Raw genomic sequence first — 26993 nt, forward strand, 5'->3', positions numbered from 1 at the left:
ACGTAAGATTATCTTCTGCAATTGAAGTACATCCTTCCATATCTTTCCCTATGCATTTATGATAATATTAAATACGATATGTAGATATATGTATGCTTTACAGAAAAAGGATATATTATCCCTGACATTATGTAACTTTGTTTTTTAACCTCAGCAATACATAATGATATTCTTTCTGGTCAGTATATCATATCTCACTTTTTCCAAGGGCTATAGAGCATACTACTCTATAAATGATCTATTGATGAGATGTACCATATATATGTCTATGTGTGTGTATGTGTAACTCACACTTATTTTAAATTACACAATTAATAGCTGTGCAGGGTTTTTAAAAATTAAACTATGTAGATGGGTCTTTGCCGTATTCCAGGCCCGTATCTGAGGTAATACTTTTTAGTTTCTTTGAAAAGTTTTTTACTGGTTATATAATTTTACTGAATATAATTTTAAACAATATATGTATGACTTCATTTCCTGACTTATCAACTTAGACACTATGTAGGGGAAGCAGGACTGCACTGCAAGGAGATGCCAAACTCTTGACATTCTCAACTGATATTTAAGAATTTGAGAATTCCCCTAATTCATACATGCCACTCTATCACTTAATTTCTCCTGTAAATCTCTGTTCAACCATCACTGCGATTCTCAACTGGGAGGGAGAAGAGTACCTACCACGCCAGCCCACCAGAAAAACATACCAGAATCTTTGGGAAGGTCTTTTTCAAAATACACGTCATCTTTCCTACCCCAAGTGGAGTATGCTTATCTAATTGAAAATCATTGCTTTTCAGCTGTTACTAGTAATTTCAGATGTTACTACTTAGGAGTGTATTGTGCAGATAGTGTACAAGCAAAAAAAAGAAAAAACAAAAAAGAAAAGAAAAAAAGAAATGGTCGGCCCCATGGCTCACTCGGGAGAGTGCGGTGCTCATAGCGTCGAAGCCACGGGTTCGAATCCTATGTAGGGATAGCCGGTGTGCTCACTGGCTGAGCGTGGTGCAGACCACACCGTGCCGAGGGTTATGATCCCCCTACCGGTCAGAAAAAAAAGAAAAAGAAAAAATAATACTGTATTTGAAGGCTAAGACATTTAAGGGGTGAACAGTTCTTTTTTTTTTTTTTTTTTCAGGTTAAGGGGCATCATTGTCTTAGATCTCTTGGTTTTCTATTTATCCCATTATTTCATTATCAGCCTTAGCAGAGGGCTCTCTTTTCTATTTATTTCACAGGAGTTCTTGTGTGAAGCACTAAAATGTGGAGAATGGCAAAGCAAAACAGGGATGTGTATGCCATAGTATGAGCGAGCTCACTGCTCAGATGAGTGACATTCTTCTACATTCTAGACCAGGACAAGTCAAATTTATATCCCACAAAAGTACTATCATAGGGCCTTCAGAGTTCACTGGAATAAATCTGAGTACTAACTCTGTGAATATCAAATCAAATCCATCACACCTTTAAGCCTGGTAGAAAACTCTTAGAGGTCTGTGATTCTGTTTGAAGATCCAACTTACTGGGTATGGTGGAATTTTTAAAATGACAATGACAGAGGCATGCTTGTCTGAAGGGTTGGTTCCACAGTGCTTTGAGTTCTCTCTGTGGCACCTGAGGGTAAATGAAAAGCCTAAAATGAGACGTTCTAATGGGGTTCTCTGACTGTTTTGTCTGCAGACTGCAGCTGAATATGTAAAATCTCGACTCCCAGAGGCCCTTAAACAGCATCTCCAGGACTACGAAAAAGACAAAGAAAATAGTGTATTGTCCTACCAGACCATTCTTGAACAGCAGATTCTATCAATTGACCGAGAAATGCTAGAAAAATTGACTGTGTCCTATGACGAAGCAGGTATGTTTGTCTTTAATACACAAACACAATTTTTTTTTCCCCTGCAAAATTTTCTTTATAGACCTTGTTTAAATTTAAGCTCTTTTCTGAGGTAGAAGCTTAAGAGCAAACTGGATACAAGTTATATAACATGGATTAATAGTAAGTTTCTTCTCTGCAGTTTTAGTATCAAACCTTTGTCAAGAGATTCATAAAAATGGCTTTTAAATTTCAAATCCCTTTAAATTTTTGCTGTTTTTTAACTGGAATTTTTCTGGCCTGTTATCTATCAACTGTGTACTCTTATTCACTTAATCTTTTAAAGTGGCACTTCAGTTTTGGAACCGACTGAAAAATTTTACATCTGATAATCCAAGAACTGTTATTTGATTCAAGTGATTTTTTTTTTTTTTAATTTCAGAGGCTTTTTTTTCTAAAGAGGTACTATTTTTTTCTTGAAGTGTTAAGCTGAGCTTGACTTTCTTTTCCTTAGCGACTCAGATGAGTTCTAGCCCTAATACCCACCAGAGACTTTGGTTCACCGCACATTATAAATTCATCCCATACAAGGGAGCTTATTAATGAAGTCATGAACAGACCTCCTTAAAACACCATTTTTATCTATTACATGGTCTGTCAGCTATAACCAATTTTAATGAAATTGGTGCAGTATTACTTGGAATTACTAAAATCTTTAACAAAATTAAACTTATGCAGTAAAAATATCCTGATTAAAATTGCCATATCTCTCCCCTCCAAAAAAAGAAGGAGGAAAAAGTACAGGAAATTAGGTTTCTAATGGTCAAATATTGATAGTATTAATCCTTATTTTAATACTAGGAACTTCTGTTTTTATTTCACAAAGATGTTTTAGTATGCATATTATTTTCTTCATCATAATCTACGTATTCTCAGTGCTGGCATTCTTAACATTTGATTTCAAGCTTGAATAGCAAACAGAAGAGCAAATTAAAAAAAAAAAAATAGTGTACTACATTTGCCTAACCACTAAAGCAATTTTTCTAGTTATTAAGCTTTTCCATTTACATTCTACCCTCTAACTCCTTCACATCCCTTTCAAGCAAGACCTACATTTCTAGACTTGCTCAGGAAATCTCTACTCTCTCTGATTCATTTTTGCTTTATTAATCTTCCAGACACATTGCCTTTTTTCTGCTTGTTGGGTGGTTAGTTATTTGGTCTCTGTATTTGTCTTACTTTTAATATTCTTGTCATTGGAATTCTTATTCATCTCCTCTCTCATCCATAATGGAATAAAGGGAGATTGTGATCAGCCCCAATCAAATATTTAAATATTCATTACATCTTATCAATCATAGCTCTCATATAGTCCACCCACTTCCTGCCCCCATAACCGTTTTATGGTGAGAAAACCGGGACCCATCGGCTTGCCTGGAATAACGCAGTAACTTAGCTGTAGAGCTGAGACTTCAACCTCCTAATTACTAATTAAGCTGTACTTTCACCACACTAATACAGGTTCTCATTTGCTCAGTAAGCATTTGTTGAGTGCATAGTGATACACTAGGCAGTTGGAAGAAAGAGAGAATAGCATTGAAAAGATGAGGAGGAGTCTGAGTGTAGAAAACATAGATCTTGCTTAAAGTCTAGCTGGGGAGCAAAAGCATACATATATGACCCCTGGGGGAAAATTCCTGAGGAATTTGGGACTAAGCACACCCTGTTAGATCCACAAGCTATTAAAGTTAAGCTGAGATGTGGAGTCAAGGAATAGTGAAGGTAGCTGAAGTTTTCCATGGATTTCTTTAGGGGTGGGCATTAGTTTAAACCTTGAAGGACAAATGATGAAAGTACATTTGTGAAAAGAGGGATGCATTCTAGTGGATGAAAGCGCACAAATAGACACCAGCATGGGAATAAACATTGGCTGCAACCTACCACCCCTCCATTTTTTCCTTCTTTGAGGTAATTTTCCACTTTCCTATACTTTGTCCAGCAACTAATCTTCAGAGGTACACTTGTATGGGGCTTTTAAGGACAGTTACTTTGGCATGGAATTAATTTATCAAAAAAACCATGGAGCATGAAACAGTGGAAATAAACACAGGATTGAGAGTTAGAGGATCTAAGTTCCAGGCCTTCCCTCTAGCCCAGTACTGGTGTGATCTTCAGCAAGGCAATCTCTCAGAACCTCTGTTTCTTCATCTATAAAGCTGGGCTAATAAAATTTTCCAGGGTTATTATAATAATAAAATATATCACGTTTGGGGAAGTCCTTAGAAATCGTATTGCAAATGCTACTTAATGTCACTAATGGTGAATGAGCACAGATTTTGATCTTACTATTCTTCAAACCAGTTTAAAATACTCTTAGAGTCTTTTCTTGGCATGTAGTGTTTGGGGAGGCAGAAGGAAATATTTAAAAACAGTCTTCAGAAGCTTTGAGAAGTCAGGAACATTTATTTGTTAAATCTCCCATTCTGGGCTCTGTGTGATTCAGGGTGGCAGAATTGATTGGGGGTTGTGTGTATATATGAATGAATGTCATTGTGTGTTGTAAAATCAAAAGGTCACTCCTCCTCCTCCATAACCATATATTAATTATTTCAAAGAAAGAAAGAGAGAAAATAAGAAAAGATACTGCTATTTAACAGAAAAATATTTCATCATAACACAAAGGAAATAGGATAGAAAATTGGTAACAGTATCCAGTGCCGTCAGGTAGTGCCATCCTATGCTGATACTCATTTGCTTCAACTGCTTAGCTTCTTTCCATGCTATCCCAGTTTAACTTCCTTACATCCATAATTCAGCTCTCCCAGGTGTAGTAAGTAGTTAATTGTTACAAGATACCTTGCTCTCTGGAGAGAGGTTAATTTGTCTTTCATGCTTATCTACTGATAAATCAGCCTAAGTGACTTAGTGACAAATACCACCAGCTGTGGCTTCTAAACTTCTAAACACCAATTACAGTCATCCTTCCATGTCTGTGGGTTCTGCATCCATAGATTCAATCAAACTCTGGTGGAAAATATTCAGGAAAAAAAATAAAAATAAAAATACACAACACAGCAGTAAAAAATAATACAAATTAAAAAATACAGTATAATAATATTTACATAGCATTTACATTCTATTAGGTATTATAAGTAATCTAGAGATAATTTAAAGTACACAGGGATATATGCATAGGTTATATGCAAATACTACACCATTTTATATGAGGGACTTAAGCATCTACAGATTTTGGTATATGCAGGGGTCTTGGAACCAATCACCCACAGAAGACTGCAATGAAAAAAATTCTTAGACACTTGTCTGAAAGCTTTGGCTCAGAACCTTTTCTCCTTTCCTTTTTTTTTCTGTCTTTCTCTGTGTCCTTTCTTCCCCCAAGTGATTACATTGTGTAATGATAAATATAGTAATTTAAAAAAAATACATATATGAGAGTACTTAAAAAAAAGTTCCTGGAAAGATTTGTATTATCTTTTAATTCTATTTTTCACATACTTTTTGAAGTACCCTCATATACCTTAATACTTTACCCATCCACGATTCAACTATCTAGCAACCTGAACTCCAGCAAAGAAATGGGAAGTAAGCAAAAACTATGTGTGTCACCAAATTTGTGGGCAAGTCCATACAACAGAGACTTTAAATTTTTATCTAGAATCTATATATTTTATTTTATATAGTTCTGACTAGTTAGGTTATATTTTCCAATATGATATTTTATTTTTTTAAATTCATTTTTTTTACTTCAAGTATTAGTTTAATTGCAGAAGTAAATAGATATTGTATATAATATTATAATAAAAGAACAGTAATTATTAGTAATTTTACCATTGTAAACATCTTAGTATATTTCCTTCACTCTAAGCATTTTTAAAATGTGGTTGGTATCTTTTATATCCTGCTTTTTTTGCTTAACATTATAAACACTTCCTCATTTCATTAAAACTTCATATTAAAATAATTTTAATACCTACATGATATCCTATTTGAAAATATCACTCACTAAATATTCTCCTGTGTTGGGCATTTATGCTTTTTATTTTTGTTTGTGGTATAATTGAAAGAGGACTTCGAACCAAAAGTTCCATATTATATTCCTAGCTCTGCTGCCAACCAGATATGTGACCTTGAGTAGGTCACCACACCTTCCTAAAGCCCATTAATTGATGGGCTATTAATTTAAGTCCTATTAATTGATGGCATGAACAGGGTCTCATAGATGTCTTCCCATTCTAAAACTATGCTTCTGGTCTCTGGACAATGGAAAACTCAGATAGCTATAATTTCTGCAAGGCCGTGTATAGCTGTGAGTTTCCTGCTTGCTCTGTTGCCTTTTCTCTCTCTTCTCGCACAGTCCATGTGATTTGTACCTAATATCTGACTAAAAGAACACCATCACTCAGCTTTCATGGCATCTGCACATGAATATGCCCAGGCATACTTTTGTTGGGATAGGGAGTAAGACTACATGAGACAAGCAAAAGTAGGTTTTGGAAGAAGAGGTTGTGAGCTATCATTCTTGGATCCTCATTAAGATAGTTTTGATCCTTTTATTAGCATTTATACTAAGCAAAATCCAGAGTAAAAAGTAAAGTGTAGTTTGCATTTATCTATTAATGTTTTTATTTAATTGAAGTACAAGTTCATACGTACTTCAGTAGATAAGGCTTAGTGTAGAAAAATTTCCAAGGAAAGCAGTGGTATAATTTGAGAAGAAGAGATCAAAATAGCATTTCACATTGTCTCAGAGAACATCATTAACCTAAATATTCTTTATTTGTCAGTGAGCAAAAGGTGAAGGGTTGAAATACCAGCAGAGGGAATCTCTCCTCACATGTTCGTTTTTATGATGGTGTATTATTTATGTTTCTGTAAGTAATCTCAAATTCTGTTTTTAATTTTTTTTTTGTTAATGTTCGGGCATGAATACATAACCTACACATTCCCTTGTTAAGGCTAAAGTAATATGGTTTGTAATGCCTTGTGTTTGAGGGAATGGTGAGGAGAGTAGGCCCATTTATTTGAGAATGATATTCCCTGTCACAGTCTCAAGAACCCTCAGACTTGGGTAGCAGACTCCTGGAAACAGGAGTATAGAACGGCATACTTTTCCCTTTGGAAAAAGCTGAGTACACCTGCAGCGGGTGGATGCCCAGTAGTAGCATCTTGCTGCAGGCCTCGAGGTAGTTGCCTAAGTTGCTGCTTAGATCTCCTTCTCAGAGTTCTCAAACCAGTAAGGGCTTTATTACTGTCCTTACAATTCACTAGAAACCCATATGGCTTTCCAATAAGCACATGTTTAGCGCGGCGACGCTCCCGCCGCGGGTTCGGATCCTATATAGGAATGGCCGATGCACTCACTGGCTGAGTGCCGGTCACGAAAAAGACAAAAAAAAAAAAAAAAGTTAAGCTCCAATAAGCACATGTTTCTACCAAGTAGAAAGAGCACTTAGAAGCAGAAAGTAAAGCAAATGAAAGCGAGCCAGATCTTACTGATGAGGAAAGGAGAGAACTCCTAACTTATTGTTTTGGGCATCAATTAAAGCTTGGTACCTACAGGTCCATTCGCAAGTGGCAAGTGTCAGGCAATCGCATGCAGCTTTCCCAGAGGAGGTGAGAAAAAAGGAGTAGCATTAATTTGTCAGCCTTTGCTTTGTGATTCCCTGATGCAGCTCTACGTTAGGAATTCGTGAGAGCTGAACCCAAACAAAGCTACCGGTTGTGAAGACACACTAAGCACTCCAATAACACTTATTTGAAAAATACCTTTCAAAAAGCTCTAAGCAATTTAGGAAGTAGCTGGAGGGTTACCTCCTACTGAGTTTATTTTATTCTTCTTAAAATAGATGGTACCCAAAAGTTATATCTACTTTTTAATTGAGCAATTAGTGTTATAGTAATCAGTGACCTGAAAAGGAAAGCCATTTACTATCATGGGGAAAATATCGAACACATGTTTGAAAACTAAACCCAGGAAAGAGAATGTGAATTATTTAGGGCCCTTCCAGGTTTTCCAAGAATATTAAAAAAAAAAAAAAAAAAATGCAGTAAAAGGCATTTGCAGGAAGTTCTTCACTTTAACAAATAGAGTGAATTTCTCAGTATGTTTCTCAAACAGGTCTTAAGAGAAAAGGTGACAGTAAGGTTTCCTTACGTTATATCTTCAATCAGGACCTCAGTGTTCTCCTTAACCTGTGATGTAGGTTAAGATGAGTGAACCGATGTTCTGGTTTCTGGGCTCAAAATATTTCTCTCTAGGGGCTTGCTAACAGGAATTGGAGGATTTGGAAGGAAGACAAAAACAGGGACTCTAAAGAAACTTATAAAGGGAGTTCAGTATTGACTGTGCCACCTCTGACATCAGCTTCGGAATTTCTGTAAAAAAATAAATCTGTTTTATTTTTCCATTATAAAACTAATATAAATATATTTTAGAACATTTTTAAAATTTGGAAAAAAGGAAGAGACAAGGGTAATCTCTAATTCTACTACATAAGCATAACCACCATCTTTATTGTATTTACTTGTCATTTTTCTCTGCTGGGCTTTAATTATTTGTGCCAAATTTTGTATCTTTTTTTTTTTTTTTTAATTTAACACTGAAATGTAATCATAATTCTCCATGTTCTTATAAACTAGTCATAAAAGCAATTCGTGTTGGCTGCAGTACCCTATTGAGTGGGTATTCCACAGTTACTATTCCTGTAACCTTTTAATATTTATTTTCAACATGATCCCTCTCTTTTATCCATGTTTCAGTTCTCTTTGTGATTTAAAGTTTCTGAATTTAGAGATCTGTTTCTTATCTGTGAAAAAATGAGAATGGCAGTATTGTTAACATAATGAAGACTTTGTGGTGCAGCCAATTATTAGCCATGTACCAGTGGGAAGAGAGGAGTAAAACAGGTAGTAAAACTAACTTCTTTCTGGCCAATAATACCAATCTTTTTAAAGAAGTTGATTTGAATTTCAGTTGTAATTCTAGCATTTTCCCTTTAGATCATGGATTTAAAAAGCCAAATTATCTTTTGGTGGCCATCTGCAAAATAGAAAACTATCTGCAATGGCTGTTTGAAAGTACCCAAATATGTGATTCACAGTCCCTGGCGTAGGTTTGTGTGTGTGTGGTGGAACATTGCACCTCTCTGCTTGGTTTCTTCAACTGTAAAATAAGGGTATTAGAGATTTTCTTAAGCCTCTTTCAGCTTCAACAATGTGTGATTCTGCCTTCAGTTCATTTAATGTTCATTGGTTCATTTATTCATTCACTCTGTAGACATTGGCCGAGTGAGCACCTGTGTGCCAGGCATGGTGCCCACCATTGGAAATGCCCAGATGACCATGTGGGCTTTCACTCCACGTGCAGAATATATGCATGAGTGCCTGCCTGTGTGCATGTGCATGTTTGTGTGTATTCTCCTGTGCACATGTTGGTGGAAACAGCCAGTAGAAACAGGTAACTAGAGTGCAGTGGACTCGGTGCTATAGGGTACAGTAGATGAGCAGAGGAGGAAGAAATTAGGTTTGGGATTGGGAAAGAGTTTTTAAATAAATCAGAAAATTGTAAGAGAACCCCTAATTCTCTTGAACTGTTCATCTTGAACTTTAATGTCAGTTGCATTTTTAAAGGCAGGCTTAGAGTAATGCTTTTTTCCTTCTTTCTTCTGTAACTGGGGTTATCATGTTAGTGCCTTCTTCTACAGATCTGTTCTTCCCTCTGCCATAGCATCACTTACCTCATTCTAAATGTCGCTCTCCAACTAATATTAGTTTACTTTAATTAGCTTACATTAATATGTTAACAGTGTTGCCTGTTTGCTTATGAGATCTCCAAAATAGAAAAAAGATCATTCAGATTGAGTCTTGTAAAAGTGGTACGTACGGTGGGGAGTTATTTAAAAATAAAAATCACATCCCTCAACTTCATTTTACCTTTTTAATAGAAGGCCTTATATCCACTCTGAAAATAAACTGATCCAAGTTTTATAGTAGGCAAAATAAAATTGTAAATTTTAAAGAACTTTGCTGAGATTACTGGAAACCACAAGCTAACACTGAGATTTAGAATCAGGAAGTGCCACACCTAGTGATTAAAACATTTGAACTGGAGCTGTGTTTATCTTTCTAATCAAGTTGTCATTGTTTGCTACAAAGGAAGTAACATTACTACCTGTCTCTGAAGTAGTATTCGATTACAGGGACTGAAGAAAATGTGTACACTTCAAAAAGACTAATTGTACCAGGTGGTCACAATTTAGAGTGTGTTGGTTGGCCAGAGACAGGATGCTAATGTTATCTGTATCTCTTCCTTTCTGTACTGTTGGAATTTTGTAACCAAGATTCTGCAGACCTTGTTGGAATGTTTGTAATAAATTTTAATGAGATCCAAGTTAATGGTAAGGACTGCAGTTTGTATAGAAAAATAAGATCGTTTTTAAAGTGCCAGAACTTCTAGTTATTGTGACTGTCCAGTTGTAGTTGTGATAGCTAAGCAAAATGCATCCTCTGGTTGACTTTCAGACCCTTAATATCTGTAATCATAGGTTACTGACTGCTGTTTAATGTCACTTCACAAAATGTTAACTTCAATCTTTCGGCTCTACCAGACACTCTGAAATTTTATCTGATAAATTGCCTCCTGAAAGGCACTGTTTTCAAGACAACTTTTGGTGCCCGGAGGAATTCTTTCTGTTTTTTTCTTTAGTTACTGTTCTTGTCTTAAGGTTATGTGGTTTAGGCCATTTCTCAGTACCACACTCTCCCAAGTGAGCCACGGGCTGGCCCCCAAGGCTTAGGCCATTTCTGATGAGGCTGGTTTAATGAAGAGTTTCTATAGTATATACCCTGGAGAAGCTCCTGAATGTGCTTGTGCAGTTCTGTAATCAATCCAAGGGAATGAATACAGAGAAATCACTAGGACAAACGCTGTTCATTAAACTCAAATGTTTACTGTGTACTGGGTTCTGGCTAGCTGCTGAGAGTCTGAGCAGTGGGGAAGAAGCTGCACCTTTTGAATTTATTGGTAATCTTTGATGGCTGTCTCTATGAATCCATCTTCAAAATCACCTTATAACTTAACTGGCTTCTTCCTTACCTGGGTCAAGGCTTTCCTTTCTCTGACCTCAGTCCATCTCATTCAAGGAGGGAAGCAGCACAAATTATGTGTTTATTATTTATATTCTACTTGATTCCTAAAAGTTTTGTTGCCATACTTACAATAAAAATAGAACATAATAGCCATAAAAATAGAAGGAAGCAAATGTACTAATCATGAAGAATAATGAAGTATAATAATATACTTTAATCAAGCATCTAATTTCCCCTAAGCTTTGTGACAGCAGGTCAAAAAGAGAAACCTAACAAGTTTTAAAGTTCTCACTATTTTAATAGACAAAATAAAACAGTTTTTCAAGGGAGACAACTTCTCTTTTAGCACTAAATTTTATAAAGCGTTTATCACAATGCATCTTGCATATGGGACGTTGGACAACATTGTCTTAGCCTGAGTTTCTCAAAAGTAGAGCCTGAAACAAAAGGCTTGAGTGCAGATAATTTATTTAGGAATGTGATACCAAGGCGTGAACTGAGGGGCACTGGGAATGAAACCAGAAACCAGGGAAAGGTAGTATGAGGACCTTACGGAGTTCGGCTTCCCTGAAGACGCCTCCTGCTTAGCCTAGGTACCTTCTAAGGAAGCTTATGAATAGCATCCCAGAACCATTTAGCTACTAGTGCCATTCCTACGTTGGTCAAGGGTAACTCCACGATAATAATTTCTCTGCACTTTGGTTTGCATATGCCTGAGTGCTGAGTTGACTCTGCAGGCATCCCATACCTTGGCATCAGGGAAGCTCCAAGGAAGGAAGCAAGTGATAAAGGTTCAGGTCAAGGCTGTACCTGGGCTGAACTGGTCCCTGCACTGGTGGCTGGAGTAAGAGGTGGGACCAAGAGAGTATGAAATGGTGCACAGAACATGTCCTAGACAAGCACAACAAATGAAATCTTAAAACAACTTTATAGAAAATGCATGTGAGTTCATCTTATGGTCGTACCTTGCATAACAACCATCTTTAAAAGCTGAGGATACATTATTCATATTTTTTCAAAGCTCCTGGGTATGTCCAATATAGAGAATGCTTACCTGAAAGAACAGGATTCAGGTGTAGTGAGCCAGTGTAGAGACTCAGTAGCTTCTGATCTCAGTTCCTTTTGGTTGCTTCTGCTTCACCCCAGAGCTTGATCTTCCTGTGTTTGACAAGTTTCCTGAGTTGTTGCTTCACTTGGCCTTCTAGCCGTATTCTCTCCCTCCTGAACCACAGCCAAACCTCTATTGCTTTCTTTCAAGGCAGTGAAGTATAGTGAAAAGATTTTGAATTTCAACTGGCTTCATGATAATTCCTTATGATATATTACCTTGTATGGATTTTTATGAGGATTAAAGATAATGCATGGAAAATGATGGGCATATAGTGAACAATCTGCCAGTGATTGTCTTTCTGTTATTATCTTTGCTGTTATATAACTTGGCATAGTATACAGGGGTATTGTTTCAACCCATTTCATGAAAGAGCAGATTACTTACATTGTTCTTGGAAATAATTAGCTGCCTGTCCAGGACACAACAGAAACCAGCAAAATACTGGCTCCATCAACCTCTTCTTCCTTCTTTGCCCTGTCCTGTATGAAAAACAGTTCCTCAGGATATGTGTATTTGTACTATTTCTGTTTGTTTATTTGTTTTTACCTTTTCTAATGCTGAATATTAGTTATCTTTTGCTGTATAACAAATTACTCCAAAACTTAGCAACTAAAACAAGAAATGTTTATTAGCTCATACATTCTGAGGGTCAAGTATCCAAGCTGTCATCCAGGGCAGCAGTCTCTGAAGACTTGACTGAGGCTGGAAGTTCTGCTTCCCAGTTACTCATGTGGCTCTTGGCAGAATGCTTCAATTCCTTTCTACATGGTCCTCTCCACCAGACTGCTCACTGCATAGCTTCCCTCAGCATGAGTGATCTAAGAGGGCAAGAGGGCACCCAAGACAGAAACCATGGTCTTTGTAGCCTCATAACGGAAGTGACATACTGTAATTTCTGCCATATGCTATTTGTCACATAGACCAATCCTTATTTGGAGTGGGAGGGGACTACACAAGGATACAAATACCAGGTGGTGGGGATCACTGGGGGCCTCTTGGAGGCTGGCTACCATAGGGTACGTTGCAAAAATATCTACTCTGACTCTCCCAACTCTTTCACCTTCCCTCTCTATTCTCACCACCTTTTCCTCTCATTTTCTAATTACTGCTTGCATCCCACTTCCCTTAAGTCCAAAGCTGGAATGTTCAGCCCAGCATCCAGCAACAGGATGGCTTTAGGATTATTTAGACTCAGCATCCTTTCCTATAACTGCAGTCTACATCTCATTTGGCCTGTGCCAATGCCCTCAATATATCTGTTCACAAATATTTTGAATATCACTTCTGACTCCTTGAAGGCATGAGGATATTTCCTTCTGGAGCTTCCTGGTGCAGTACCCAGGTACCTCCACAGTTTTGAAATTGCAGGTTAGTTTTTCATAGCAGTATCCTAAGTGCTTCAAGATTAAGGCATTACTCTCTGGAAGGTAAGGAAAAGTCTCTCTGTCTCTCCCTCTCTCCCCTTCTTCACTCCCTCTCACCTTTATTTTTTTCCAATTCTTTCCTTTAACTGTTTTCTAAAATTAATCATGTTTTTAATTGTTATATTTATTAAAGAATTTGATGACTTGTTCTGTTTTTAATTGTTAAGATGGATAAGTAGAATAACTAGATAAATTGCTTTTATACAATTTCAGTATTTCAGCTTTCATTATTTGACTCAGAAGTTGTCCTCAGTAGAAAAGTTTTCCATCTTTCTTTATTGCTTTTGGCTGCCTCTTCTATTGTGTAAAGAAAAAGTAAAAGAGCAAAAATGAGGAAGTCACTGAATATCTTGTCTATGTCTTCCACTTTTTACTATACCATAATTTCCCTCACTTGTGGTCATCTACTTTTCTACCAAATCTCAGATTCTTTGTTCCTAAAGAAAACAGCAGTAAAACAGTGAGTCTCATTGTGTTAGCAGTAGTGGAAGAAGCATGTCGATGGAACTAACAAGGATCTTCCCCGCATTTCCTAGGGACTGCTTCACTGTAGCTAGATTTTAAAAGATGTTTTCAGGAAAACATTATTTTTGAAAGAACTCATATATTTTTAACCTACTTCTCTTTTTAAATTGCTTCCTGATGTATGGGAAATTGAATCTGAGATTAAGCATTAAAGAGCTAGGAAAAATGAAAGTGCCCTCACAGAACTAGAAACACATTTGATTTTTGCCCTCAAGACTCAACTTGTGAAAAGTAGTGGCCCACATAGGAAGAAATAAACTCAGCCAAATTTGCCTATGTGTGCAGGCCTATTTGTGTTGTAAAATCACATCTGAAAGCTTATGGGCCTACTATAATTGCATTTGCAAATAAAATGCAGGAAGGTCTTGGGCTCAAAGTACAATTAGATGTGTTAATTTTCCCTTTTTGCCGTAATGATTATAATTTCAGGTCTTTTCAGTTGACTGTACATCTTTGTAAACCTTCCCCTGTAGGAGAAATCAGTATTCCACACCACCGAAGAAAATCAGCTTGTCTAAAAATAGTTGCCTGTTGACAAGATTTTAGCAGATTTTTTTTTTTTTTTTTTTTTGGTAATATGAAAGCTTTACAAAATGGAATGAGGTCAAATATGACAGATGTGGTCAAATCCACTTCTAATCTGTAAATCCCTGACAAGCTGCAGTTGTGCTAATTTTTATGTGGATACTTTGAAGTTGTACTGAATTTATGACATTCTCAGCATTCTTCTATATCTCTAAGTATTTGGGAAACTCAGTTGCATTCCATGGGCTGGTGATCTATTGCTGGTGCCCACTGGGCCCTACTCTTAGTTGTCAGGAATTGTTTTCTAGCCACAGAAGATAATAAAATTGATTTACTATAATACTCTTTCCTTACAGTAGTGGTTCTCTACTGGGGCGATTTCTACCCCAACTCCCACAGGATTTCAGCAATGTGTGGAGGCATTTTTGGTTTTCAAAACTGAGGAGGGGGAATGAGAGGGAGGGCTGGGGGTATCTGGTGAGATTCTGCTAAACATTCTATAATGCTCAGGACAGCCCCCCCACAGCAAAATGTATCTGGTCTAAAATGTCAATAGTGCCAAGGTGGGGAAACTGCTTTATTTATTTATTTATTTAAACAGATGACTGGTAAGGGGATCTTAACCCTTGACTTGGTGTAGTCAGCACCATGCTCCCCCAAGTGAGCCAAGGGCTGCCCCTGAGAAACTGCTTTAGAGCAATAGTTTTCAACCTTTGTGACATATTAGAATCAACTTAGGGGCCTTACACCCAGGCTGCATCCAGACCAATTAAGTCAGAATCTGAGCAGTGAGACCCAGACATCAGTATTTTGTACTCTCTCCTGGTGATTTTAGTACACAGCCAAGGTTGAGAACCACTACTTTAGAACAAAAATTTTAGAAAGCAAGACTAGTTTAGATGTCATCACAAATAGTTTCCTTACTAAAGTACATGAAAGGACCTCATGAAAATGTGGTTTGATCTATCAGGCAATGTCCCATTAAGTATTATAGTGAAGTTCAAGTGAATTTTTAATAACTATATATTCTCTAAAGCCAGTGCTTAAAACTTGAGAAACTGCTATTCTTGTTGCCGTATTGGAAGTTTGTTTTCCCTTGGTCATTTCTATCTAATAAAATATGTTCTTTCTCCTTCCAGGAAGTAGAGATAACAAGTATTTACTGGTAACTTCAGTCAGTAAAATTCTCTCAAATAACATTTGGGTGTTTGAGCATTGGTGATTTGTTTTCCTTCAAGGTTTCATATGTATGTTTACAACTTGATAAGTATCATTTGTTTAGTTACATGAATTGATATGCTATGCAAAGGAGCTAAAGTATCCTCTCTCAGAGTATTTTACTCAAATTTTTGCCCTTCATCCCTTTCTTAACCATTTCCTCTCACCAAAAATTAAATCTTGAAATTCATGAACAGTCACTCTAAACCCTAAACAGATAAATATTCTCCATGTATTGTTAATATGTGTTTTTATTTTCAATGCTTATGTTGATGGCACAGGTGCTCATGGAACCCAAAGAAACTGTAAATGCATCTCAAAGCTTTTGACAGTCAAGGTAGATTGAATAGTTCTTACTGATATATTACAGAGCAAAAACTATTCCATTTATAAAAAACAACACATGCCTGCCTACTAAACAATAAAATTGTCCTTTTCCATGTTTGTCTCAAAGGCTCAGTGGAGATCAGGTTGTCAAACCCCAGGAACTATCCAGCTTCTTTGAAGAAATCAAGTAAGAGCCATCTGATGTTTGGGTCATTAACCTGCTTTTGCTACCCATGCCCACAAGCCTGTCCATAAATGCTGGAGAGTAAGCAAAAGGAACGAGTGGGAAGGAAGTGGGGGTGACTGCAGAGCCCAGAGGCTCCTACATTTGGTAGGAAGTTAGATTCCTCAGGCAGGACTGAGGCAAGGGAGGTTTTCTGTGGCCTGAAGTTTACACAACTTGGAGAACCCTCTTTAGGAAAAAATAAAAATTAGATACAAACTGAAGATTTGTTTAGAATGAGAAATCACAAAGAATTACAAATTTTAAAGAAGTAACAAATACACAAATATCACAGAACCTAGAAAAATAATATTTTTATTATTTAATTGCCTGATACATGATGTAGTCTGATACATGCTATTGTTTTTCCCACATCTTTTGGCAGCATATTCTTTGGTTGTTTCTTCACATAAAAACAAGTTTGTGACATCATTCCCTATGGAGGGATGAGGAAGATAATTTAATCTTTCCTGTAGCATTGTTGAGCAAAAGTTATGGGATCTTGTTTTGTTTTGTTTTTTAACTCAAACTTCAGAAAGTCTCCTCCCGCTTTTCAGTTTGTTATTGGTAATGTCATATATATTTTTAGGGTTACTGCCAAATCTGGGAAAACCTCTATCAAGAGTTTCTTGTGTATATGAGTTATAAAATTTTTGGTTATTTGAAGTTTTCTTATACAGTGACTAATCATAAATAGTCCTTGAATTTACAACACTCATTAAGTGATTTGTTGTTATTGTCTGGTTGTAAAGATGCATTATGACTTAATTATTTATCTTCACCGAATTTCAGATTATCCATAAGAACCCATTGAGATATAGTGGAGCAAGGCCATTTCAGGTCAAGGGAGAACAAAGGTGTGATCCAGCAAAGGCAGGGTGTCCAGTTTGGATAGAGTATTGTATGCACAGTGCAGCACTGGTCAATAGGACTAGATAGAGGTGCTGGAGCCAGGTAGGCAAGTGGGAAAGATTGTTAAAAGTTGGTAGGTGGCTCAGGTTAGACTATCTATTGTACCTTTAAGCTAAGAAGCCCAAGGCCATTTGTGGACCACCAAGCATAATCATTGACCTTAAAGCCAGTGAAATTCTGGTTTGAACACTAGCTTCCTCCCTGCAGCTCCCCACTCCCAGGCCTGTGAAACTTTGCTAGCAAGAACTTAACTGTATGTGAAAGTAATGGCAAAACTAACATAAACATATTTCACTATACCCAAATTTGATGGATCCTGCACTCAAGTTTCTCCTTAGGTGGATCCCAGCCAGAGGCCAATATAACACCACCGTATACAAGGGGAAATATGATCAAGTGGAGGTCAGAAGGAAGGAAGACAGTGGTCTTACCTAATCACTTCTTACTTTTCCATAATATCTTCTCCAAATTTTCCAAAAACGTATGACCCAGTCCTTGGAAAAGGTTTGTGTGAGGGAGGGGCCCTCATGTTCAAGCTTTGTTAGCCTCAAGTAAATCTGCCTCTTGTCTAGGTATTTCCTCTCCTGTATTACTTCAGAATCAGACATGAGTTTAGTGCAATTATTTAGGCAATTACTCTCATTGCTAATAGTAATGCAGGAAGGATATATTCTGATTGCATTTAAGACTAGGTCATAAAATGAGTTTTTAAATTGTCACACTGGGCTACCAACTTCACTTTACTTCTTGGTTTAAATTCTTGAACTAGGGAATCCGATGTGCTCAGCTCATTCCGTGGATTGGCTCCTCTGGTCCTATCAGCTGTGTCAAAGGGGCAGGCTTACATGTTTAGTAGTATTTCCCTTTTCTGGCTCTGAAAGAGACCGATTCTTTAGGAAGAGTTCATGATTGAGGAGGAAATAGTGGGCTCTCTTGTGTAGACACTGCCAAGAGTGGCTACCATATTACTGCCTGCCACAAGCAGTTGGGTGAATAGGGAGAACCTGGGCAAGAGAGAAGGAATAGAGCAGGGTGACTGAAGCTCGTGGGAGGCACCCTTGTCAACTCGCAGAGACACCTGGAGGAGCTTCTACAAGCACGGGTTCTGTCAAGAGCATGATGTTTGGGTTGCTGGTTTGTATATGACATCCACAGGAAGGTGAGGTCTGGAAATATTCCAGTTAAGGAGTTAGGAATGAAATGAGAAAATCAACCTTGTTATTGAAATGAGAAGAGATTTGACCTTGAGCTTTGCGTCTAACAACTCCATTACGATAGAACCACTTCACAGCTGCTACAGATTTCCGCCTTTTAGAAGCAGATGTTAAATATCAGATTTTCTTGGCTTTTAGTCTGTCAGTCCTAGGCAATAATTAACAACACTGAGTGAAAAATCTTTCCTCTGAGATTCTCAAACTGCTTAACTGGTCAGCTTAGCTTAGCTGAACATCCTGGGGTAGTAAATGAAAGGAAAATATGGTTCCAGTTTGGGTGTGTTTGCTACTAGAGCAGGCACTGAAAAAGAAATAGGATGTTTTCTCATCTTTCTTTCTGCTTAAGGGAACTAATTAATGGGGAAGTTAAGTGACTTTCTCAGAGTCTCAGAACAACTTACTATACAATAGCCAGTCTTTAACTATTGAAGCTTTCCTGGGAACTACCATTCATACTCTATTAACCTGCTTCCTCTGTTCAGATAGAATTTATAGTGGTAGTGCAGTTAGATGAAGATGTCTGTACAATTCTTTATGCTTGAGGAGAGGTCAGGGAATGTGTGATTTCATAAACCGGTTCTGTGGATTTCAGGAGCAGCAGATTTTAATCAGAATCTTAACCAGAAAAAATAGTTGCTGTAGAAGGGGGATGGCATGGTTCTTTTGTAGGAAAGATCAAACATAGCCAACTGATACAAAACCTGATGTACTGATTGAAGTGAATGTTGTTACTCCTTATGTCAAAGGAGAGAAAGGAGGAAATAGACTGAAATAAACTGACGACTGAAGAGTATAAGAACTTCAGTACCGCATGTTGAAGTGCTGCCTTTCCAACCAATACATCTTAATCTGTTTTCTTACCTGCTTATTTCTACTTTTTTTTCCTTTAATTTTTATAGCAACAATTCCTGTAAAAACCAACAAGATGATTGCCCTATAATGAACTCCTTTGCAGTGGGAAGTCTTAGGGGAAAACAATTTGAGTATCTTTTCCCCTCTCTATTAATACTCTAAAGTAGTAATTCTCACCTTACAGAACCAGCACTTTCTTTTTGTAACTACTGTTTTTTAACATTGTTTTTACCATTCTGAAATGAAATTCATAGATAATATAGTGTACCTCTATGCATAATGCTTTTAAAATTCAGCGGGTGCCCTAACAACATAAAGGGAAAAACAAAAGGAAAGTAATATGAAATAATATTCTGTGTATTTCAATATGTAAATATTCAGGCACCAGTACATTAGAGGTCATAATAGAGTTGTTCGATGCTTGCACTTACATTCTTATAATATCTCCATAAATACAACAGCTACAAATGCAGACTGACAGTTGGATTATTTTGACAACTCAAACAAAACAAGTGGTGGTGTCGTTGATGAAATGATTTTTTCAAGATGTGAATAACTCTTTGAAAAATTTTAAACAAAACAAAGTGCAAGCTCCTTTTAATTTATACAATAGTTAAATTCCTGGAAAATTCAGTGTACAGTAAAGCCAGTCAAAAAATACTCTTTATTTACATGTAAAACAGAAGGTCCAGGCTCCTATGATTATAAACAGGTTTTTTAACCTTCATTATGAGGAAACTTCAAAAAGTTCATGGAAAGCTTCGTATTTTAACCATTATACTATGGATATGTAGGAAATAGCAAGGCTAAGTAAAGGATATTGGTTGGTAATTAACAATACGTGAAGAGTTACCTCTTTAAATACACCATCCTGCTCCCAATTCTGATCAAGCTAAACAACATTCGAAGATGACAGTGGTTAAAAAAACTAGTAGTGCTGTTACAGCTTTATTCCTCAAATGTCCCCAGGGAACTTCAGTGTTAATTCTGGTGTAACGAGAAGAACATGAACAATATTATCTGTAAAACTAAGATTATGGCAAATATAATCTTCACTCAAATCATCAAAATTTGGGCCCAGGATCTCCATTTCAACAGACAGAAATTCAATTCAGACTGGTTTAAGCAAGAAGAAAACAAAAAAACAGAATGTGAAATTTATTAGTTCTATAAGTATAGAGTCGGTGGGGTACACTTGATTTAGGAATGGTTTGATCCAGGTCTCAAACGATGTCAAGAGTCTATATCTCCCTCCCTCAGCTCTGTTTCTCTTTGCATATTTACCTTATCCATTGCAAACACCTTTCTCCTTGGAGCTACAGAAGATGTTCACAATTTGCACTTCCAGAGGAAGAAAGAGAGATGCTCTCTTTACTGGTATCCACTGGGAAGATTTTAATTGGTCAGTTTGGACCACGTGTTCATCTTTGAACCAAGAACTGTGGCCAAGGAGGAAGAACTATGGCCAGCCCAGCCATATGCCTCTGAAGGAGGGTGGGCAGGCACTGTGGACCTCGTGGCTTGGAAGACAGGTGGTTCCCGAGAGGAAAGGGATGTTGGACAGGTGACTGCTTGAAGGACCCAAACTGAGCCAGAACCTGACTACTACTATTTCTGTACACCCCGGCCATTACATTCCCGTTTCTTAACTGAATTGTTGATCCAGGTACAGTGTATATAAGAATAAGTTTTTAACAACAAGAAGTTTTTTTTCCTCTTTTTTTGTTTTATGCATGCGGATATAGAATTATACACGGTGCCTGGTTATTACAGGTTAATTTGAATTTACTCTAATTATCCCCTGTTGTTGGGTATGTTGATTGTTTGACTTTATGCTATTACAAATAGCCCAGGAACACCCTTTCACAGCCTCCCTTGACAGCCTCCTAGACAGCTTGGCCAGTCAAGCTCCTTTGACTAGTACATGGCCTGAGCCTGCATACTAGAGTCTAGATTCATATATTAGTCCATCTCTGTTGCTTATAACAGAAAACCTGAAACTGGGTAATTTATTTAAAAAATCAAATTTATTTCTTATAGTTTTAGAGGCTGGGAAGTCTAAAGTCCAGGGAATACATATGGTGAGGGCCTTCTTGGTATGAATTCTCTACAGTGTCCCGTGGAGACTAGGGCATCACATGGCAAGAATGAGCTGAGCAAGAGAGAGTTAACCTTTTCACTTGCTCTCCATATAAAGCCGTCAGAACTATGCCCATTACTCCATAATGGATCAATCCATTCATGAGGGCACAGTCCCCACAATCTAATCACCTCTTAAAGGCCCCATCTTTCGAATACCGTAATTGGATTTCCTACCCTCTTATGATGGGGATCAGGTTTCTAATACATGAACTTTTGGGTGACATATTTAACCCATAGCAACTTGGGTATTGGGCAAACTACCAATCTCAAATGTGCTTGCTAAGAGAGTTTCTATTGTACTTAGAATTTGATCAGGTATGGGAGACAGTGTCAAGGAAAAGAGCCACAGATGATACATTGGACTGGTATTTTTGCTTTTTTGTTCCAAGCAATGGAAACTGTCTCTCACTAATTTAAGCAGAAAAGGAATTCATTGGAAAGTAATTGGGTAGGTTACAATTGCTGGGTAAGTTATAGAACCAGGCTTAGAAAATGTGCAGGAGTAAAGGAGGCCACACATTAGAACCATAACTAAAATATCACCCCTTAGCTAGTCCAACAAGAATGCTGCTTCTGCAGCTTATATCATGAACATTGGGTGCTAGATACTATTGTTGCCATTGTTTCTCCTGGAAATTGACTGATATAACCACTACCCATCCCTGCAACTTTTGATCCTTAACTCTGGTTTCAGAGTCCAGGGCCAGATGACCTGATCAGCCAGGCCTTGATCATGTGCAGCATCCTAGCTAGTAAGTGAGGCTGGGAAAGTAAATAACTGGACTTGTCAGTTTCCAGTTTCCATAGCAGGAGTTGGACTCTACCTCCCATCAGTTATTAAATGATGAGTGTATTCCCAAATATGTTACATATCCACTGGAGATAACTTTTGAGTTTTTGACCTTGGGGAGAATAATAATGCTGTTGGCAGAAATGTGGATGGTGACAGGGAAATGATTGGGAAATTATTTGTTGGATTCTTTTATCAGTGTCAGTTATGGCTATTTAAATTTGTCATAAGATATGTTGGCAGATCCAGGCAGTCACACTGTCAGATGCCAAATGGTCTGGTTTAAAGACTAACTCATTGTCATCTTAAGGACAACCTTAGGATAGGCCTGAACAAGACTGAGAAAACTCCAGGTCTTGGTAGCTAGCCTCATTCTGACTCTAAAACTCTCTTGAGTGGGGGAAGTACGTTTGGCAAGTAGGAAGCAAAAAAGCAGATATATTTTCCAGTTTGTTTTTCTAGTGTTATAAGTTGTTTTCTTTCTTTTAGGTTAAATAAGGACAGCCTCTTGCTAACAATCTTAAAATAAAACTAATATATTCTGAAGAACCTATAGGACTTAGACCAGCTGAGAACTATGTGAAGCAAGATCCAAGTCTCATACCCAGGAAATAGGTTTGATGAAAAACTTCAGAAGAGATTATCACAAAACCTATTTGGAAAATATAATAGAAGGAAAGTAATACATAACTAAAAGGTCTTATTATACAAATTACTTTGAATCTACAAGTAGTTTTTGCATTCAAGGCAAATAACATTACTGGAAAAAATTTCTCTCTGTTGAAAGACATTTCCATAGTCTAATTTCCACATTAAAACCAAACATAATGAAAGTGCCCAAAATTGTATTGAAGTGACCACAAGCACCAACCATACTTAGGCATAGCAGGACTGATTTTCTCCTGGGACTCACTATTCCAGTTGTTTACAGCCAACATCTGTTCTAATTGTTTTGCATATGTGCCTTGCTAGTCATTAATGTTTTTATTATCATCCCTGCTACAGTATGTATTTACTTGACAAATTTCAAAAAGTATATACAAGTTAATAGAACAGGAACAAAACACATAAAAGTTTTTTAATCTGATGTGGCTCTTATCTTTGTCATTCTTGTACCTCTCTCCCCTTCCCCTCCCTTTTTTTCTTTTGCAGCAAATCATAAAGGTGCTTTTATCACCACCTTCATCATGGTCACAGAAATTCAATAGAACTTTTTTGAAGGAGATTTTTGACAGATATCTTTGAAGAGATGTCTGGGGAGACTGAGCCACTGGATAACATTTTAGGAAATTGAGCAAGAATAAATAAATTTATTGGCAGTATTAGAAAGACTGTTAGAAGTCATTTATTTAGTGTAAATTTTCATGAGGCAAGACTAAGTATTGAGTATTAAGTTATATCACTATAACACAGGAATTGTTTGTTAAGCACTATGAGTGGAAAGTGATATGATACTGGTAAGCCCAGAACTGATGGGGTTGACCTGAAAGTTATTTCATATTTGTATTTATTAATAGTGAGTTACAAAGGTAAATGATTTTTTAATAATGGACTTGACTTGGTAAGGGAATGAATTTTGTTCTTATGAGTCTTAAAAAGAGAAAAGAAAAAGCTGGTTGTGAAAAGAACCAGATTTCCTCAGCAAAGGCCATTCAAAGTATGACATGGTTGCTACTTCCTGGCAAAGCAAATGTGATTTTGGTGCACCTTGGGGTAAAGTGTAAAAATACTAATAATGATAGTCTATGTTTTTTAGCACATTCTCTGTGCCTGCACTCTTTCATGCATTCTACATGTGGTAACTCATTCAATCCTCATAGTCATCCTGTGAGGAAATCATTAATATGTCCATTTTTATAGATGAAGAGACTGAGGCCACACTACTTGAAAATGGCCAAGCTGGGTTTCTGCTGCAGACGGTCTGATTCCAGAGCCTGTAGTCTAATGAAGCTTAAGATCATACTGTGATTGCACTTAGTAAGACATTATCTCACTGCCCTAATCTGCCTATGACTCATAACATATATTTGTGAATCCAGATAATTGTACCATAAGCCCTGACTGCCAAAGGGAAATAAAAACCTCTTAAACCCCAGCTATTGCTTTTCAGTGTTTTCTTTCCTGATTTCTCACCTTGCTGCTGTGGCTTCTGCTGCCACACACACTAGGAGATTACTGCTATGCCAGGCTAACTTTTTTTTTTTTTGGATGCAAACACCTTAATGCTCCCACTCTGACCTCAGGAAGGACATACCTTCCTGTAATTCCCTAGAGTTCAATTGAGATGAACTAGTACGTTTCAGTAGTCCTGCTTATCTGACCAGTTTACAATGCCAGTATCTCAATCTGAAGTGTCTATAATTTGGGTCATTTTGCTGTGTTCAGTGCTTCACCAAGAACAATACGAAGGTGTTTACCTTTGACTCACCAAAAGTGTCCTTCCCAGAATCAAAAGAGAATGTATAGCCTAATTCTAATTGCTACTTTAAAAGACAAATATGCTTGCAACTCTTAGAGTGGCAGTGTCATGGCTTCAAAATGTACTTATTTGTATTGTATGTAAGTACTGATTTATAGGTATTTTTTTCTTCCCAAGACTTTGAGATACTCTAGAGCATGAAGTGTCCACATTTGTATTCACAGAATCCAGCACCTACTAGACATTCAGTAAATTTTGCTATGTGAACAGATGACAAAATAAACAGTCCTCAGAAAGGAAAAGCTCTTTGGTGTAGCAATTCCTTTTGGACTTGTCCAGTTTAAGATGATAGTGAAACATTCAAATAAACATATGCTTTAAGTAAGTAGAGGTTAGGAGTCAGATATTGGATAGAAGGTCAGAGCTACAGATTCAGACACTCATATTCCTGTTAAAGAATTTGAAATTGAAGCTGTAATTCAAAATAGGTCTTAAAGAGAAAAGCATTGAAAGATAGGGAAGTAAATAGTGAACTTTGAAGAACACACACAAAGCATAGGAGAGGGCTGGCATCCAGGAAAGAAGTTAGTGAATCAGCATTTAAAGAGGTTAAAAGCAATTCAAGAATATGCATATATATCAGAAGCTAAGAAAGAAGTGAGTTTCAAAAAGTGACAAGTAAAAATACCAACAAAACACATGACTAGTAAGCAAGGTCACATACACGAGAGGACAAGAAAAATGAGGGCAAGAAGGGCAATGAATTTGGAAAAAAAGAAAAAAAAGTTTTCAGAGACCCTTAAAAGTACATTTTCAGTGGAATAGTTTGTTTTTCACATTTCTGACCTATTTATGTTGATTTAGTTGATTTTTATAACAAAAACAATTTCCCAATATTTAACCTTTTGTAATTTTTGTAAGATATACTGGAGAAATTTACCATTTATAAGATAAACTGGAGAAATGATTATTTGGATTGATCCCAAGTTTATTGGAATAAGTTTAGAAATTTTTCTCCAGTAGCACTGTATAGAGTACATTCTTTAATAGGTGATTGGACTTGTTTTCTATAAACACTTTATACAGCTCAAAGGTACATCTGACTAAAACCTCTTTAATCCATCAATGTCCACGTTGAAGGCTGTGGTGGATGCCTGCTTTCAGGGAAATAAGAACACCAGATCACTGAAGAATTAATTTTAGTTCCTAAGGTTCAGGTGGATTTTAAACTCTTTCTAGGAATTTAAGTTCAGGAACATGACTTGAGTGTACTTCAAACTATTAAAATTTAAGATCTTCTATAAATAACTGGAATTTCTGATTAAGTCTAGTAACAATAATCATTTATTCTTCAGTTGTTATTTTAAGAATCAGACCAATTATTTAGCTAATTTAAAATTAGAGCATCCTATGGACTATATTACAAGAAAACACCCAAGGAACTAAAAGTTTGTAGTTTTAAAGGAAACAAAACCAGCTTTTCCCAGTGATAGGAAAATATATGAAACTCAGTGCTATATATTTATATATCAGGCCCAGTTGAAAAAAAAATATATCATAAATAAACACCCACAGCTCTTCTTTTTTCTTCCTGTGAAAGCATCACTAGCTATCAGTGCCCTCAAGTTCTTTTTCTTCTCCCTCCTTTTAAAATTTTGGATTGGAAAAGGATCTTCTATCAACCCTTTATAATTTAGTGTGAATTTAATACAAAACTTCTCTGAGGTATTTATGTTTTAAGCATCTTTCTAATTTATTTATTCACCTGAGAAATCTTTGTTGAGCTTTTAGCACAGTATTAGTTTCTGTGAAAAATATAAGTTGAATTAGATATGAACGTTACTTTTTTTTTTTTTTTTTTTTTTGTCGTTTTTTCGTGACCGGCACTCAGCCAGTGAGTGCACTGGTCAGTCCTATATAGGATCCGAACCCGCGGCGGGAGCGTCGCCGGGCTGCCAGCGCAGCACTCTACCAAGTGCGCCACAGGCTCGGCCCTGAACGTTACTTTTTAAAGTGGTATGAAATGTATGCAATTAACTATTATCTAAGATTAAAAAAAAAATGTGCCATGAGAGGTACAGATTTTCCGGAGTTTAGGGAAAAAGAAAGGGCCATCTCAAGCTCAGGGTGGGAAGGTGTTTTGGAAAAAGTGGTATTTGAGAGCGTAGCACAGCATAATGATTAAGAACAGGGGATCTATAATCAGCCTTGCCTGTGTTTAAATCCTGGCTATCAGTTAATGACCTTGGGCAAGTAATTCAGTAAGCTCTCTGTCACTTAATTTCCTCATCTGTGAAATGAAAATAGAATATATACTTTATGAATCTCTCATATTAAGTGAGTTTTGACATGTAAAGCACTTAGAATATAATAAGTCTTATGTACACAAAGGTTAG

The 26993-nt window shown here is 36.9% G+C and overlaps 1 protein-coding gene across 6 annotated transcripts in view; it reads left to right on the plus strand.

Annotated features, from left to right (window-relative positions):
• PPM1L (protein phosphatase, Mg2+/Mn2+ dependent 1L) overlaps positions 1-26993 on the plus strand; it is a 287755-nt gene that overhangs the window by 211062 nt on the left and 49700 nt on the right. For all 6 annotated transcript variants that reach the window (XM_063085941.1, XM_063085967.1, XM_063085948.1 and 3 more), the window contains one exon: positions 1678-1852. In XM_063085941.1, coding sequence (XP_062942011.1) covers positions 1678-1852 — 175 coding nt within the window. The remainder of the gene's footprint in view (positions 1-1677; positions 1853-26993) is intronic.

The sequence above is a fragment of the Cynocephalus volans genome, chromosome 1, assembly GCF_027409185.1.
Source record: "Cynocephalus volans isolate mCynVol1 chromosome 1, mCynVol1.pri, whole genome shotgun sequence".
In the NCBI taxonomy this organism is placed as follows: domain Eukaryota; kingdom Metazoa; phylum Chordata; class Mammalia; order Dermoptera; family Cynocephalidae; genus Cynocephalus; species Cynocephalus volans.